The 17,135-nt window shown below is 39.8% G+C and overlaps 2 protein-coding genes across 2 annotated transcripts in view; both read right to left on the reverse strand.

Moving 5' to 3' along the window:
- The window catches only part of C4BPA (complement component 4 binding protein alpha), a 43,128-nt gene that overhangs the window by 20,740 nt on the left and 5,253 nt on the right, over window positions 1-17,135 (reverse strand). Inside the window, exons 2-8 of the mRNA XM_049635052.1 lie at window positions 12,413-12,579; window positions 11,422-11,604; window positions 10,255-10,354; window positions 5,719-5,804; window positions 5,349-5,543; window positions 4,169-4,351; window positions 3,062-3,540 (exon numbers count right to left, since the gene is read on the reverse strand). Of these exons, the coding sequence (XP_049491009.1) occupies window positions 3,062-3,540; window positions 4,169-4,351; window positions 5,349-5,543; window positions 5,719-5,804; window positions 10,255-10,354; window positions 11,422-11,604; window positions 12,413-12,554 (1,368 nt within the window). The 5' untranslated portion in view covers window positions 12,555-12,579. The remainder of the gene's footprint in view (window positions 1-3,061; window positions 3,541-4,168; window positions 4,352-5,348; window positions 5,544-5,718; window positions 5,805-10,254; window positions 10,355-11,421; window positions 11,605-12,412; window positions 12,580-17,135) is intronic.
- C4BPB (complement component 4 binding protein beta) overlaps window positions 11,422-17,135 on the reverse strand; it is a 32,364-nt gene continuing 26,650 nt past the window's right edge. The window contains exon 8 of the transcript XR_007458802.1: window positions 11,422-11,604. The gene's annotated coding sequence lies outside the window, so the exon portion shown is untranslated. The remainder of the gene's footprint in view (window positions 11,605-17,135) is intronic.

Raw genomic sequence — 17,135 nt, forward strand, 5'->3', positions numbered from 1 at the left:
TTCATTAGTAGAACTACTTTAAGGTAGAACTTGATATAGTTTGAGGTGAAGAAAATATCAGAGCAAATTAAAATGTCCTATTCTTCACATGAAGAGATTGACTAGCATTACAATGGGGATACTTTGGGGCATACTCAAATACTCTCACCACTCATTTATTTATGAATTACAATAAAAATGTCCAAGACTGATATGTTTTCTAAATTATAATATTCATATTTAGGTAATACTGTAAAAAATACTTTTAAGTATTTAAGTCATGAGTGCAATTCCACACTGAATCAGATTGTCTGATAATTGGAGTAAATACCATTTCACGTCTGCTTTTTATTATTTTTAATAGTTTCTTCTTTTAAGTTTACTTATTTATCTTGAGAGACAGAGAAAATGAGTGAGGGAGCCGCAGAGCGAGAGACAGGGAGAGAGAACCCCAAGCAGGCTCCATGCTGACCGTGGGGCTGGATCTCACAAACCATGAGATCATGACCCGAGCTGAAATCAAGAGCCGGATGCTTAACTGGCTGAGCCATCCAGGTGTCCCTCACTTCTGCTTTTTAAATGGTTAAAAAATATCCTTTATTAAAGAATTAAATCAAAATGACTCTAGTGGAGTAAAATAAATATGATTTTAAAGTAGGTTTTAAACTTCCAACAAAAAAAGTCCAGGGCCAGATGGCCTCACTATTCCCAGGTGAATTCTACCAAATATTTAAAGAAGAGTTACCGTCCATTCTTCTCAAACTATTCCAGAAATAGCAGAAGGAAAACTTCCAAATTTATTCTATGGTGACAGCATTACCTTGATACCAAAATCAGAAACAAACACCACTAAAAAAGAAGACTGCAGGCCATAATCTTAATGAACACAGATGCAAAAATCCTCAACAAAATATTAACAAACCAAATTCACCAATACAGTAACAGGACCGTTCAATATAAACCAGTGAGATTGATACCAGGGATGGGAGTGTGGTTCAATATTTGCAAGTCAATGAATGTGATACATCAAATTAACAAGAGGCAAAACATGTTTAAAAACATATAATCATTTCAAAAGATGTAGAAAAAGCATTTGACAAAATACAACATCCATTCGTGACAAAAAAAGTGTCCACAAAGTGGGTTTAAAGGAAACATCTCAAAATAAGGTCACATGAAAAACCCATGGTTTTTCATCACAATGATCATGGCGAAAAACTGAAATCTTTTCCTGTAAGACCAAGAACAAGACAAAGATGCCCACTCTTGCCACTTTTATTCAACATAGCACTGGAAGTCCTAGCTGTAGCAATCAGACAAGAAGAAATAAGAAGCATCCAGATTGATAAGGAAGAAGTAAATAAGATTGATAAGGAAGAAGTAAATTTGTTAAAGAGCACTGCCCAACCCCTAGTCCAACTTTCCTTCCCCCCCCCATTGTTTATTCCCATCCTCTTGACCTTGCTTCTTTGCTTTGCTTTGCATGTCACTATTTGCATATGACATGATACTATATATAGAAAATCCTAAAGGCTCCTCCAAAAAACTATTAGCACTAATAAATTCAGAACAACTGCAGGACGCAAAATCAATACATAGAAATCTATTGTGTCTCAGGGCCCTGGGCGGCTCAGTCGGTTAAGTGTCCAACTCTTCATTTCATCTCAGGTCACAATCTCACAGTTGTGAGTGCAAGCCCTGCATTGGGCTCTGCGCTTTCAACGTGCAGCCTGCTTGGGATTCTTTCTCTCTCTCCCTCTCTCTCTCTGCTCTCAGTCTCTCTCTCTCTCTTTCTCTTTCAAAATAAACAAATAAAAGCTTTAAAAAAAAGAAATCTATTCAGTTTCCATATACTAACAACCAAGTAGCAGAAAGAGAAATTAAGAAATTAGTCCCATTTACAATTGTACTAAAAAGAATAAGATGCCTAGGAATAAATTTAACCAAGGAAGTGGAAGACCTATACTCTGAAAACGATACGGCATTGTTGAAAGAAATTGAAGATGACACAAACAAAAGGAGAGATATGCCATGCTTGCGGATTGGCAGAATTAATATTCTTCAAACGTTCATACCACCCAAAACAATCTATGGGTTTAATGCAGTGTCTATCAAAATACCAACAGTGTTTTTCACAGGACTAGAACCAATAATCCTAAAATCTATATGGAACCATAAAGACTTCTAATAGCTAAAATAATCCTTAGGAAGAACAAAGTTGGAAGTAACACGACCCCAGCTCTTAAGACATACTACAAAGCTGTAGTAATTAAAAATGTCTGGTACTAGGACAAAAATAGACACATAGATCACTAGAATAGAATAGAGGGCGCCAAAGTAAACCCATGCTTATATAAACAACTAATCTGTGACAAAGGAGGCAAGACTATACAATGGGGAAAGCACAGTATTTTCAATAAATGAGTATTGAGAAGACTAGACAGCTACATGCGAAAGAATGAAGCTGGATCACTGTCTTACACCATATACAAAAATAAACTCAAAATGGACTAACGACCTGAATGTGAGACCCAAAACCATAAAACTCCTAAAAGAAAGCATGGGCATTAATCTCTTGGACATTAGCATCGGCAACATTTTTATGGATCTATCGCTTCCAAGCAAGGGAAGCAAAAGCAAAAATAAATTGTTGGTGCTATGCCAAAATAAAAGGCTTTTGCACAGTGAAGGAATCCCTCGACACAGCAAAAAGGCAACCTACTGAATGGAAGAAGATATTTGTAAACGGTACATTCAGTAAGGGGTTAATATCCCAAATATATAAAGAACTTCTCAAACTCAACACTGAAAAATCAAATAATCTGATTAAAAATGCCTGAATAGACATTTTCCTAAAGAAAATATACAGATGGCCAACAGACACATGAAAAGTTGTTGTTCAACATCATTAATCGTCAGGGAAATGAAATTAACCACAGTGCGATATCACCTCAACCCTGTCAGATTGATTGGTAGCAAAAGAACAAGAAATAGCAGGTGTTGGCTAGGATGTGAAGCGGGCTCCAGGCTCCGAGCCGTCAGCCCAGAGCCCGACGTGAGATCATGACCTGGGCCGAAGTCAGACGCTTAACCCACTGAGCCACCCAGGCGCCCCCCCCCCATTTGATTTTAAACGAGGATAAGGAAAGGTTATAATTCTCAGCTCCTCCAAGACTTGCATGATCCCTCCTGACAATAATACTGCACTATTCTGTTGAATTATTATAATTCTCAATTTCTCTTGAAAGATAAAATTGCCTCCATTTAAGGTAAAAAAAAAAAAAAAAGAAAAGAAAAAAAGAAATACTAGCCCAGGTTGGGCATTTAATATACAAAAAGATTTAAAAAGCAGAAACTCACCCTTACACTCTATGTGCGGGGTCCAAGTCAAATTTTCCTGACATATCACATTCGTAGGCTCATCTGAAGTAGGTTTATAGCCATCACGGCACCTGTATTTCAGCATAGCTCCAATAGGATAAACTCCCTGTTTTGTTGGCATCTGGTAGTTATACATCTCCCAGGAGGCATGTGGGATGTCTGGTAAGCCAAGACAACTATCTGCTCGTCAAAGAAGAACAAGGGGGAAGCGATGCCGTTACTCGGGGTGCAACCGTGATCATCGACTAGCCTGTCCTACCAAGGGATGCCATGTGTTCATTCAGTCAGGAACCATCTTGCCCTGGCTGATGGATCAGCCACACCAGAAAACGGACTAGCACCAAGTTATCGTTATTAGTATTAACGTAATTCTCAGTGACTCACATAAGTTTATAATTGCAGAGTGTCAGAATCATAGTTAGGCCATATAATCCTTTGGTGGAAGTCAGGAAAAGGCATTCCCCCCCTCCACACGGGACACTTTATTATCTTTCAAATCAGTTATCATAATGTAATGATTTTTTTTTTTTTGGAACAAAACAATTTTCTACCAACTGCAAGAGAATTGTTGAACGAAATATACTAATCTACAATGTTAATGTCTCCCTTTAGGGTTGGAGAGTCCACAACCTGCACAAGTGGACTCTAATCATTTTTTTCCCAATAACTACAAGACAAAGACAGTCATTGATCTAAATTTAAATGTTCACGGTGGGGCAAGTGGGTCTAGGCATACAAGTATGCCCTCACCAGCATTTCTGGGTAATTTAGATGGAAACATTGAAATCCTTTCATGGCCCGTACTTACTGAGCTCACAAGTGGGAGGAGGAGGGTCCCAGTTGTTATCTTCTTCACAGTGGATTAAACTGCTTCCTTTGAGAATAAAACCTCTATTGCAGTCAAACACCATGGAGTCTCTATAAGTATAGTGGGGTCCAAATCCCAAGATGATTTTTCCATTTTGAATCTCTGGCTTAGGACAAGTGACTTCTAAAGAATCACAAGAAGAGACAAGTGGGTCATAAGAGAGAAATGGCAATGAAGATATTACTGTTGTTGTTAATCCTGTGTCAACTATAACACAAAAGCCTGATACACTATATGTCAAGTGGACCCATAGGGAACATTTTTTAAACGTTTATTTATTATTTTGGGGAGAGAGAGACAGAGAGCAAGCAGGAGAGGGGCAGAGAGAGAGGGAGACACAGAATCTGAAGCAGGCTGCAGGCTCCGAGCTGTCAGCACAGAGCCCGACGCGGGGCTCGAACTCTCGGACCGTGAGATCATGACCTGAGCCGAAATCAAGACTCAGACACTTAACCGACTGAGCCACCCAGGCGCCCCCAAGGCTCTTTTTAAAAGCCAGGGCATGATTTACTTTTCTCTCTTCACCCACTGAACAGATTTTGAAAGCACATGTTGATGTGGAAATACCACAAGATCAAAGCTGCTAAGTTTGTTGCTAAATTTCCACCTAGACTACAGCTGCCCTGGAGTCTCCTGGACACTCAGCAGACTGAGTGTGAATGAAAACCAACCTTTACTTTGCAAAGCCAATGAGATATTGGTGCTGTTTGTCACTGCACAGCGGTACATCATGCATAAGTACCAGTTGAGAGAATACATGCATACATCATGGCAATAATTAGTCTTGTCATCATCCCATTTCCCCCAACAAATTCACCTTCCAAGCCAAATTCACCTTCCAAGTCAAAATGCATCATTGTGACTTAGCTTTTTTTTTTTAAGTTTTTTAATTATTTTGAGAGAGAGAGAGAGTACGCATGAGTTCGAATGGGGCAGAGAGAGAGGGAGAGAGAGAACCCCAAGCAGGCTCCATGCTCAGGGCGGAGGCTGATGAGAGGCTCCATGTGGGATTCGATGTGGAGGAGAGGGGCTCGATCTCATGACCCCGAGATCACAACCTGAGCCACTGTCAAGGGTCAGATGCTTACCCAACTGAGCCCCTACAGGCACCGTGACTTACTTTTACAAGTAGGAGGACTTGGGCTCCAGACGCCTGTTTTTTTATTTTTCACTGTGCAAGAAATGGAGGCTTTGCCCAAGAGCGAGAAGTTGGGGTCACAGCTGTAGGTGACAGAGGAGCCATATGAATAGAAATCTTCATCTCCACCGTTGTGCTTCCCATTACTGATGGCTGGAGGAGGATCGCACTTGGCGACTGGGATGAGTGAGTGAAGAGAAAGAAATCATCAGGGAAGGTATCCTTGCAAATCTAAACTTCATGATGCAGATTTTAATGGCGGGTAGAAGACGCAGCAAAGATACACGGGAGTTTTAGTACCGAACATGGTTGATGTAGGTTTGTGGTCAAGTCAGAAAAAGTCTTTACTTACTTATACATTGTGGGAGAGGATCACTCCAATCAACTCCTCTATCTTGGATCTCACAATGACTAGTGGCTGAACCAACTAAAACGTATCTGAATAAGAGAGGGCCAAAGATTGTAATGAAATTCCTCTGACTCTAAATGAAGCTGGACAAAGGGGTCTAAATACATTAACTGCTTACGCAATATTAAACAGTGAAGAAACAATATTTTCTAAACAGCACTTCCCACCGAGCACTCCGTTCAGTAAAACTTATCACCGCAGTGAGATGTGTGTGTTCGTTCATTCATTCTTTTATTCTGGAATCTGTTGGCGGGCAGCGACTATCTGTCAGGCATGGGGTTTATCCCGAGCTCAAACGGGACAATGTAGGGTAAAAGGCTCATTCGAGTGTCTTCCGAAGTGTTCTGTAGATGTCGGTACCAGCCAGGTTACTGGCCCCAAATGTTCCTGTCCTCGGACAGGCAGCCTCCCTCTGACTTACAGGTGCTTACCCTCTCCAATACACCATTAGCTCTCTGTTCACGATCCCCATTTTTATAGCTCTTGACAAGTTCTAAGCTTTCTTCAGTTTGTCTTACTGCCCTCTGTATATTATGGTAACAGAAAGAAAAAGCACTGTTAGTATGTCTTAAAATTGTGCTATCATCAAGGAATAAATGTACACTCCGATTGAAGATTAATGCAAATGGGACCTCCAGTTGGCTTTATTTAATAATAAATAATAATACGTAATAATCCTAGTTGGATTTATTTAATAATGACTTAAAGAAAAACTAATCTTTTAATAAGACAAGAGACACTGAGATGTAAGCATTTCGTCATTTTGAAACTTCTTAAAAAGGTACATTTTCCAAACTACTCAGGAAACCAAGTGAAAAGTGTGGTTTCCAGCTATTCCGATAGGAACACTTTAGTGTTCCGACAGCACTTGCGTTGTGAATCTTCTCGCTTTCTGTCTTGGGAGCCATAAGGGATAAATAAGGATAAATGTGAGAAAACCAAACTAAAGGGAGCAACAACATTAGAGGAAAATGTTAAGCACGGATAGCAAGCAAAGGAGAATCGACACATACTCAGTCGGAGAACCTGAAGAAGGAACACAACACAAAGCAAAATAGCTATTTTGAAATGCATATCAAGCAAGTATTACAGAAGTAAAATAATAATCTACATTTTAAAATAGCAGCTCGCGGCACAAAATGTTGCACTAAGTGACCTGTTCCAAGACAACAAAGAGTAAAATTACTAAAGATTATTTTGAGCTAAAAGCACTTGAAATGGCAGACATAGGAAGGGCACTTGGACTTCTTTTCTTTCTGAAAGCAGGAGATAAAACTCTTCATGTAGAAGATGCTCTCCCTATACCGCGACCGCGAGGAAAAAAACAATCTTTTCACCAGAGATGAGGAGTTGAAGCCAAGAGAAATCTATACAGACAGACCTTGCGGAAATAACCCTTAATCTTCCTGTAGCCTCCCCATGTATTTTGTTACTTTTCTACAATTGTTACTTTTTATTCAACCTAGCATATAAACACTTAGGCCTAATCACTTCTTGGGTCTTCAGTTTTCCTGTGTAGGCTCCCATGTATGTCTAAAAATAAAATGTGTATGCTTTTCTCCTGTTAATCTGTTTTATATCAGCCTAATTCTCAGGCCCATTCAGAGAATCTGAGAGGGGAGAGGAGAAGTTTTGCATCCCCTGTAAGAACCTGTTCTTGTCCAGGGAGACTCAACATTAAAAAAAGGAAAAAAAAAAAAAAAGCCTATTCTTCAAAAATGAAGTTAAACACTAATCCAGCACTGATTTATTTTTATTTTTATTTTTTGCATTTTAATATAATTTATTGTCAAATTGGCTTCCATACAACACCTGGTACTCATCCCAACAAGTGCCCTCCTCAATGCCCATCACCGACTTTCCCCTCTCCCCCAACCCCCCAGCACTGAATCTAAAATATGCCTAAATTTAGGGATGCCTGGGTGGCTTAGTCAGTTAAGCATCCAACTTTGGCTCAGGTCATGATCTCACAGTTCCTGAGTTTGAGCCACGTGTAGGGCTCTGTGCTCTTCGCACAGAGCTTGCTTTGGGCCCTCTGCCCCCTCTGTCTCTGCCCCTCCCCCTCTCATTCTCTCTCTCTCTTTCTCTCTCTCTCTCTCTCTCTGTCTCTCCCCCTCCCTGTCTTTCAAAATAAGTATACTTTTTAAAAATAAAATAAAAGATGCTTAACTTAAAACTTTATGTAGAGAACAAGTATTGTCAGGAAAAATTTTTTTAAAGGCAAGGAGGCAGGACTACCCATATTGGCTATTAAAACACATTATAAAGTCTTGATAAGTAGGTCACTGTGAAATATGTATATTAATATACAGGCAAAACAATGGCTTTGAGTAGAAACATATATAGATACATACACGATATATACAAGACACGTATGAGAATTTATTACAGTACCGAAAAGCACTCTCAAATTTGTAAACTGAAGATGGACTTTTGGGGTAACAGGTTCCAGTCATATGGAAAAGCATTGCCTAAAATAGGCACCTCGTGCTGTATATTGTATATTGACTCCAAATGGATCAAAGCTTTAAACATCAAAAAATATGAAAACGTACAAGCAGTAGAAGAAATCTAGGCAAATCGTTTAAAATCTTGTATTGGAGAAGGGCTTTTAAATGAAGACCTAAAATCTAGAAGTTATTTTATTTTATTTTATTTTATTTTATTTTATTTTATTTTTTCACTTATTCATTTGAAATGAAGAGAGAGAGAATGCGCATGCAGGGGAGGGGCAGAGGGAGAGACAGAATCCTAAGCAGACTCCAAACCCGGCATAGAACACACTCATGAGAATGAGATAATGACTTGAGCCAAAATTAAGAACCCAACACTTAGGGGCGCCTGGGTGGCTCAGTCGCTTAAGCGTCCGACTTCGGCTCAGGTCACGATCTCGCGGTCCGTGAGTTCGAGCCCCGCGTCAGGCTCTGTGCTGACAGCTCGGAGCCTGGAGCCTGTTTCCGATTCTGTGTCTCCCTCTCTCTCTGCCCCTCCCCCGTTCATGCTCTGTCTCTCTCTGTCTCAAAAATAAATAAACGTTAAAAAAAAAAATTAAAAAAAAAAAAAAGAATCCAACACTTAAATGACTGAGCCGCTTAGGCACCCCCAGAAGCCATTTTGAAAAGAGAAATCGATAAACTTGAAGCCAAAGTACAGCATTTCCTTGAGAAGAAAAAAAAAATGTATCAATACCAAGTCAAAATAAAAATTATATACTTGGGGGGAAAGTCTGCAGTTCATATCAGAAAAAAAAGGTCTAAACCCTAACATGCATAGGTTCATGTGTATATATCTTGTGTGTGTGTGTGTGTGTGTGTGTGTGTGTGTGTGTGTATAGGTTTATGTATGTACATATCTACCCTAGAAATTAAGAATAAAAATGTCAACAAATTAATTGAAAAACTAAGCAAAGGAATATGGCAAATAGTCCACAAATAAATACAAATGTCTCTTGAACACATAAAAATATGCTCAACCTCACTCATAATAAGAGAAATATATGTTGAAACTATGGTGAGCTTCCAGTTTTACGTCTTAAATTGCAAAACTTTCAAAAAGTTTACAAGGTTTCTAAAGATTGACAATACAGAAAGTTTTTGAAGAGAAAGGCATTTACATACCCTGCAAAACACTGGAACCGCTAAGGAGAGCAATTTTGCAATATCTTTAAAATTTTCAAAGATGTGTACTTTTTGACCCAGAAATCCCACTCTGGAAATTGACCCTATAGATATAACTACATCTGTAAAAATTTATATATGTGCCAAGTAATGCATCAGAACACTGTTCGGAATAGCAAAAATTGGAAATATCTATGGATCCATCAAAGAGATTGCTAATCCGTGAAGCATCATACGATAACATTCTTTGATGTTGTAAAGGCAAATCAATAAGAAACTTCTAGGCACAAACATGAAACTATGTCCTGTATACACTGATGAGTAGAAAACAAGGCAAGACTCAGGGGTGCCTGGATAGCTCAGTCAGTTGAACACCCAACCCTTGATTTCAGCTGAGGTCATGATCCCAGGGTTGTGGGATCAAGCCTGGCGTTGGACTCCATGCTGAACGTGGAGCCCGCTTGGGATTCTCTCCCTCCCTCTGCCCCTCTCCCCCACCTGCACTCTCTCTCAGAGAAAGAAAGAAAGAAAGAAAGAAAGAAAGAAAGAAAGAAAGAAAGAAAAAGAGAGATAGAAAGAAAGATTCAAAGTTATGTTCGTTATTGGAAAGGTGCAATAAAAACGTATACTAATTTCTTAACTTGTATTTTTAAAGATAAACACCAGAAAGATACAGAAGAAAGCAAAAAAGTGGATCCCTGTTTAAGGACACAAAGGAATGGGTGGAGGGTGAGAGAGTAGAAGTGACAATCCTCAGCGTATACGGTCTTATATCACTTTTACTTTTGAACTATATGAACACATTCGCTACTTTTTAAAAAATTAATTGAAAAGAATTGTTTCTAGATTGCTTCGCACTCACCCTGTTGAGCAGACGAATTCTATGCGTGATCCAAACAAGATATCTGTCTTAACTATCACTTGCCCGTTTTGTAATTCTCCAGGATGTTTGCATCTTTTCTCTGACAAAAAAAAAAAAAAAAAAAATTAAAATGATAATTAGTGATTCCAAGTATTCACAGATAAGGCATTAGACTAGAAGGTTGATTGATTAGCTCTGGCCTATGCTTCCAGAAAGACCCAGAAGCTGAAATTCAAACTTATTTCTGATCCTGAATCACTAAATGTTTACTTTGGGGGATAAATGAATACAAAACGTGATCCCATATTTTTCTGGTACATTTCACCACTAAAGAAAAGGACCCCGCTAAATCACTGTGGTAATGGAGTCTACGACCCAGGATAGACACTGATTAGGGAGCTATGGTCCATTCTATATTTGTGGCATATACTTTGTATTTAGGCCGGTCGAAAATGCATGTCATGAGTTACAAAAGGTACAATAAAAAGCGTAGACTGTATACCCTTTCTATTGGAAAAACGTTACAGAATATATTCTCAACCACAAGTGAATCACAGAACCTTCTTCCAAACACAGCAAATATTTTGGGTGAAGTTTCTTTGGAAACTACATTACCACTCTCTAGCCACATAACTTTTTGTTTTAAGTTTACGTGTTTATTTTGAGATGACAGAGTGCATGCAAGCAGCGGAGGGGCAGAAAGAAAGGGAGAGAGACAGAATCCCAAACAGGTTCCGTGCTGTCAGCGCAGAGCCCAATTTGGGGCTCAATTCCATAAACCGTGAGATTATAGCCTGAGCCGAAATCGAGTCGGAAGCTTAACCCACTGAGCCGCCCAGGCATCTTTGTAAAGAATGAATATGGTTTTCAAAATAGTAAAATTGAATTTGCAGTTCACTTTGGAAAGAAGTGTTTACTGAACTGCGTTGTAAAGGATAAACTTATTTTTCACTGCAACTAGGTACTTTGTAATTTTTGTTTTCTTTGGTTTTTTTATGTATGTTTTTCAAAAGGTAGCACGCGTGCGTACATTGGAATCAGTAACTGACAACTGGATGGTTTCTCAGTAACCAAATACCATCACTTGCAGTCAGAAAGCTTAATTCCTGAGACAATTTTGCAAAGAGGGGAAAAGCGCAAATAAGAAAAATAAATGTTCATACTTACTGACACAGAACTCATCGTAGTTCCATGACTTGTATCGGCAGGTAACATCCTGACTTTTGTAAGGATCCCTAGTGTAGCCAGGACGGCAGGTGTATTTCAGGATAGTCCCAGAGTTGAAGGAAGTCTGGTTCAACACATTTATTGGGGAAGCAAAGAATAAATTCGGTGGAGGACCACAACCACCTGGACACCAAAATGACGAAGAATGGCGGAAGTTAATGCCTTGAAACACAGCATCTTAGTATTTCAGTAGTATGATTTTTAGGGGAAGAACCATTCGTTTCCCCTCTAATCAAGAAAAATTACAACTCCTATTATCCTCATTGTTCAAGGAATCCAGTGAGTGATGAGTAACACGCATTTGCTGGTAAAGGATAATGATGATGGTAATGATAAAAACGTCGTGTCAGATTGGTTGCCTCAGGAAAGGGAAACCCCGGGGGCTGGGAGATGGATAAGAACAACATTTTTAATTGGCATTTTTTTGTACATGCTGGATTTTGAATGATATGAAGGAAAAAGCATGGAGCCCTTGAAACATAAAAGCCTTAATCCTGCTGACCTTGCAAGAATTAAACTAAGAGGATTCATTTACATTTGCAGAGCCCTAGTAGAAGTCTATACTTAGTTCCTCTCTCTATTCTAGATAGACCCAGAAGCAGTGAAAATTGCTCAGTCAGGCTGATAGGTCGTATAGATTTGTTTCAAGTCATGCTTGGGAAACAGATTGTTTTGGAAATCCCTGGAGGAGAAATGGTAGGAGGAAGTGTCTAGAAAACTGCTTCCTTTGTGGATAAAACAAAGTACCCTTAAATCCCAAATAACTCCAAATCCTCTTAACCTTCAAATTCTAAGTTTCTGATCAAATAAATCCCTTGTTGCTGAATGTGGCTTTCTGCTCAAAGTTGAATCATCTGTGAGTCTTAAGAGTGAATGAGTGGATGATCTTGAATATTTGTTGCCAATCTGAACATACCTCTCTATTACTCACCAAGAACAGTAGCAAATAGAGCAGCGACCAAGGTCATTTGGAACAGAGTTGGATCAGAGACTTTCCACAGCCTAGGTAAGGGCCAGGCTGCCATTTTCTTTTTTCTATCATGCATCCCATTTAGAGGAGCACTGGGGTGCATGACCTGATGCTTCTCCCACAGTTTTCTGCCAAAAGAACTCAATTTGATAAACAGTCATTGAGGGACACTTGGGTGGTTCAGTCTGTTGAGCAGCAAACTCCTGATTTCAGCTCACATCATGATTCCAGCGTTATGGGATGGGGCCCTGAGTTGGGCTCCATGCTGAGTGTGGAGTCTGCTTGGAATTCTCTCTCTTTCTCTCTCTCTCTCTCTCTCACTCTCTCTCTCTTTCTCTCCCTCTGCCCCTCTCCCCTGGTCACTCTCTCTCTCTCTCTCTCTTTCAAAAAACAAATAAACAAAAATAAATAGTCATTGAATTCCTACTTGTCATAATGCACCAGGATAAATGCTGTGGGGTCCACATCTTCAAGAAAATTAAGGCCTAGAGTGGAAGAGAGGACATGAATACAGTGTCACAGCACAAGACAGTGAGTGTTAGTCTCTGTGGAAGTACTTTGCTCAGAGGAGAGGAGAGGGGGTTGCTAAGAAGGGGCAGCTTATACATGTGTCTGAATAGGATGTAAGGGTCAGGTTTAGGAATTTATAGATGCTACTCTTTAGGGAATAAAGAATCGTTGTTTTTTGTTTTGGGTTTTGTTTACCCTTTGTTTACTTTGAAGCTAAGGAGTGACTCATTACCATGCTCTGAAAGGAGCAGTATGGCAGATGTGTACATGACAGACTGAAGTAAACAAAGAGAGGAAACAGGGTAGTTAAGGAAGACTATTGCAATTGGCCACGTGAGCCGCAAGATGGTCTGACCAAGGAAATGGCAGAGGAGTTGGAGAAGAGGGAACAAATGTAAAACAAAATAAAACCAAAAGGCAAGCAAATGATGAGACAGAGAAAAGGAGCCAGATCTGTGTAGTATTGAGAGTTCCTCATGACAACTGTCAACAAAGACAATAAACCATCAAGCAATTTGCAGTTTTGAAAGAATGGTTTATGGAGAGATACATATAACTATAGATATACATATAGATATACAAAGAAAAGTAAAAATTTATGTGACAAATGTACTTTCATTATTTAATCAGACTATTTAAAGACATGATTTTAAGCAAAATCATGAGGGACACTTTTCTCTCCACCACTCCTGTTCTCTTTGGGAAAAACAATGTATCTTAAATTTACATTAAAAATAGTCCTCGTTCTCTGGGACGCCTGGGTGGCTCAGTGGGTTAAGTGTCCGACTTCAGCTCAGGTTATGATCTCGCGGGTCATGAGTTCAAGCTCTGCATCAGGCTCTGTGCTGATGGCTCAGAGCCTGGAGCCTGCTTCGGATTCTGTGTCTCCCTCTCTTTCTGCCCCTCTCCTGCTCACACTTTCTCTCCCAAAAATGAACAAACATAAAAAAAAAATAGTCCTTGTTCTCAAAGGACTGTATGAAGTTAACTCCTAAGGAAATACTGAATTTCATCTTTTATTCTGACACGTATTAGATCCAGATAATTCTACACTCCCCAATTCAGAACATAATTCATAATATGAATTATGTAAATAAAGGGAGTAAATAAAGGGAGTGCCCTCAAAATTTCACTCAGAGATATTTCTGTCCCACGTTGTAGAAGGAAAAAAAACAATTTATGATGACCTATATTTCTGTTCCACATTACTGGGGGGAAAAGGCTTATAATGACCCTTCACACTATGTGGAGGGGCCTAACGTCCTCATTGAGTAATGGCTCATTTAACCTCATCTTTCCAAAATTCATTTCTGATGAAGCCATGCCTTCAGCTGCTGTCGGCTGTGGGCAATTCCGTCTGATGCTCAGCCTAGTCCCCGAGCTCCAAACATAGCTGCTAAGACAGTTCTGCTGAAAAAATAAATTCAATCTGATGACCAACTTATCAAATGCATTCTCTTACTAAAATATGTTTACAAAATTTGTACCGAATACATGCAAGCTGTCTAAAGAGGTAGAAAGGAGCCAGGACCAGATTTTGGGCCCTTACACACCACCTTTCTTTTTTGTTTGCACCTCTCTTTTCTCCTTCCTGATCTCTAGTCTCTCTCTTCCTCTTGGCTAACCATCTGGATGAGACAGGAGACAGACGGGGGAAAGGCTGGTTCCACATAGTGAAAAACAATCCACCAAATCATCTGTGAAATTTGCAAGTATGATAAATTTCTCCCATCCAATAAAAATTGTTATGAACTGTAAAAACAATAGAAATGAGTTTCTTCAATTTTTGATAAGTTCATGTTTGTTGAATTTCAGTGAGACTGAAGAAAGAGATATAAGAATACCCATACGTATTTTTAAAAAATTAAATGGAAGCTTTTTAATTAAAATAAAATAAAATAAAATAAAAATACCAATGCATTGGCAAAATAAAATTTGGCTATAAAAACTCAAGAGGCTAGTAGTATAAAGTGAAAATTACTCATATGAATTGTTGCAGTTGTCATGTTCACAATAAAAATATACACATTGGATATACCAGGGGAAAATATTCATGAGAATATTTATAAAAACACAGCCATAAGATTAAATCCCTACCTTTAAGAATTTGAATAGAAATACCTAAGATACTGCTACAAAGAACATATTGGTTAGTCATGTTCAAAATTCATATATTTGTAATCATTGAGTATATTCAAAATGCATATTTAAAACAATGTTCAGGGGCGCCTGGGTGGCGCAGTCGGTTAAGCGTCCGACTTCAGCCAGGTCACGATCTCGCGGTCCGTGAGTTCGAGCCCCGCGTCAGGCTCTGGGCTGATGGCTCGGAGCCTGGAGCCTGTTTCCGATTCTGTGTCTCCCTCTCTCTCTGCCCCTCCCCCGTTCATGCTCTGTCTCTCTCTGTCCCAAAAATAAATAAAAAACGTTAAAAAAAAAAAAGAAAATTAAAACAATGTTCAGAACTGATGAATGGATAAAGAAGATGTGGTTTATATATATAATGGAATACTACCTGGCAATGAGAAAGAATGAAATCCTGCCATCTGTAGCAACGTGGATGTAACTGGAAGGTATTATGCTGGGTGAAATAAGTCAGTCAAGAAAGACAGATACCATATGTTTTCACTCATATGTGGAACTTGAGAAACTGAACAGAAGACCGTGGGGGAGGGGAAAAATAGTTACAAACAGAGAGGGAGGGAGGCAAACCATAAGAGACTCTTAAATACAGAGAACAAATTGAGGGTGGATAGGGGACGGGGGAGAGGGGAAAACGGGTGATGGGCACTGAGGAGGGCACTTGTTGGGATGAGCACTGGGTGTTGTAGGTAAGCGACAAACCATGGGAATCTACCCCCACAACCAAGAGTACATCTTACACACGGTACGTGAGCCAATTTGACAACAAATTATATTAAAAAAATAAAACAATGTTCAGTAAATTGATAATCCGATAAATTCAGCAAATTTGGTTTCAGCAAACTGATCCTTCAGGAATTGGCACTCACTCAACTGGCTTCTGGCAAAGACCTTTTCGGGGGTTTGGTCTGAGCCCCCATGCTTTGGCTGGCCTGAACAACCTGGATCTCTGACAGTCCCAAATACTTTCCTAGGACACTCCTGCCCATATCACCTGCTGGTCCTTCTTCCCTCTTTAATTCCTACTCATTCTGCCAGCCCCTTATCCAATGGCCCCTTCTTTCCTCCAAGCCAGTCTCCATATTCTAATTACAACTCAGTGTTTATCATTTTGATTCTGACTTGGCTTATAATTAACATCCGAAGTCTGTCCGCAACACTAGACCTCAAGGTCCTTGAAGTCAGAGGTGGGTGTTTACTCGTCTCTGCCTCACCTAGTACCTAGCACTGTGCCTCACACAGTTAAAGTACTCAGTAAATGTTTGTTGAATTCACATGCAGAAGCATTTCGTGACAGGGGCGCCTGGGTGGCTCAATTGGTTAAGTGTTCAACTTAGGCTCAGGTCATGATCTTGTGGTTCATGGGTTCAAGCCCCAAGCAGGGCTCTCTGATGTCAGGGTAGAGCCCACTTCAGATTCTCTGTCCCTCCCTCTCTCTCTGCCCCTCACCTGCTCACACTCTCTCTCTCAAAAATGAATAAACATTAAAAAAAAAAAGCACCTAATGATAAAATGTTTTAAAGAAAGGTAATACTGCCCCACATCCATATCTACTCTTACAGTGTTTATTTTGTCAAGGCTAGAGCTTAACTGATTTATTTAGAATTTTTTTAAAGCTTATTTATTTTGAGAGAGAGCGACTGGGAGGGGCAGAGAGAGGGAGAAAGATTACGAATCCCAAGCAGGCTCTGTGCTGTCAGCACAGAGCTTGACATGGGGCTTGAACTCCCAAACCACGAGATCATGACCTGAGCTGAAACCAAGAGTCGGATGCTTAACCGACTGAGCCACCCAGGCGACCCTGAGCTCCTACTGATTTTAAGGTAAGACACACCTGTCCCTTAATGAGAACAGACCACAACGATTTTACCCCAGGCTCTTCCCCCTCCTTAACCTGAAGTCCTCATATCCTCAACCATTCAACAGAGGACCGTGAGGAGGGAAAGAATGAACAAAAACTAGTTCCCCTCCCTCCACAGGCTATGACAGGAGATAAAAGGCAGCCACACACACAGACCCTACACTAGAGTGAGGA

The sequence above is a fragment of the Panthera uncia genome, chromosome F1 (genome assembly GCF_023721935.1).
Source record: "Panthera uncia isolate 11264 chromosome F1, Puncia_PCG_1.0, whole genome shotgun sequence".
NCBI lineage: Eukaryota > Metazoa > Chordata > Mammalia > Carnivora > Felidae > Panthera > Panthera uncia.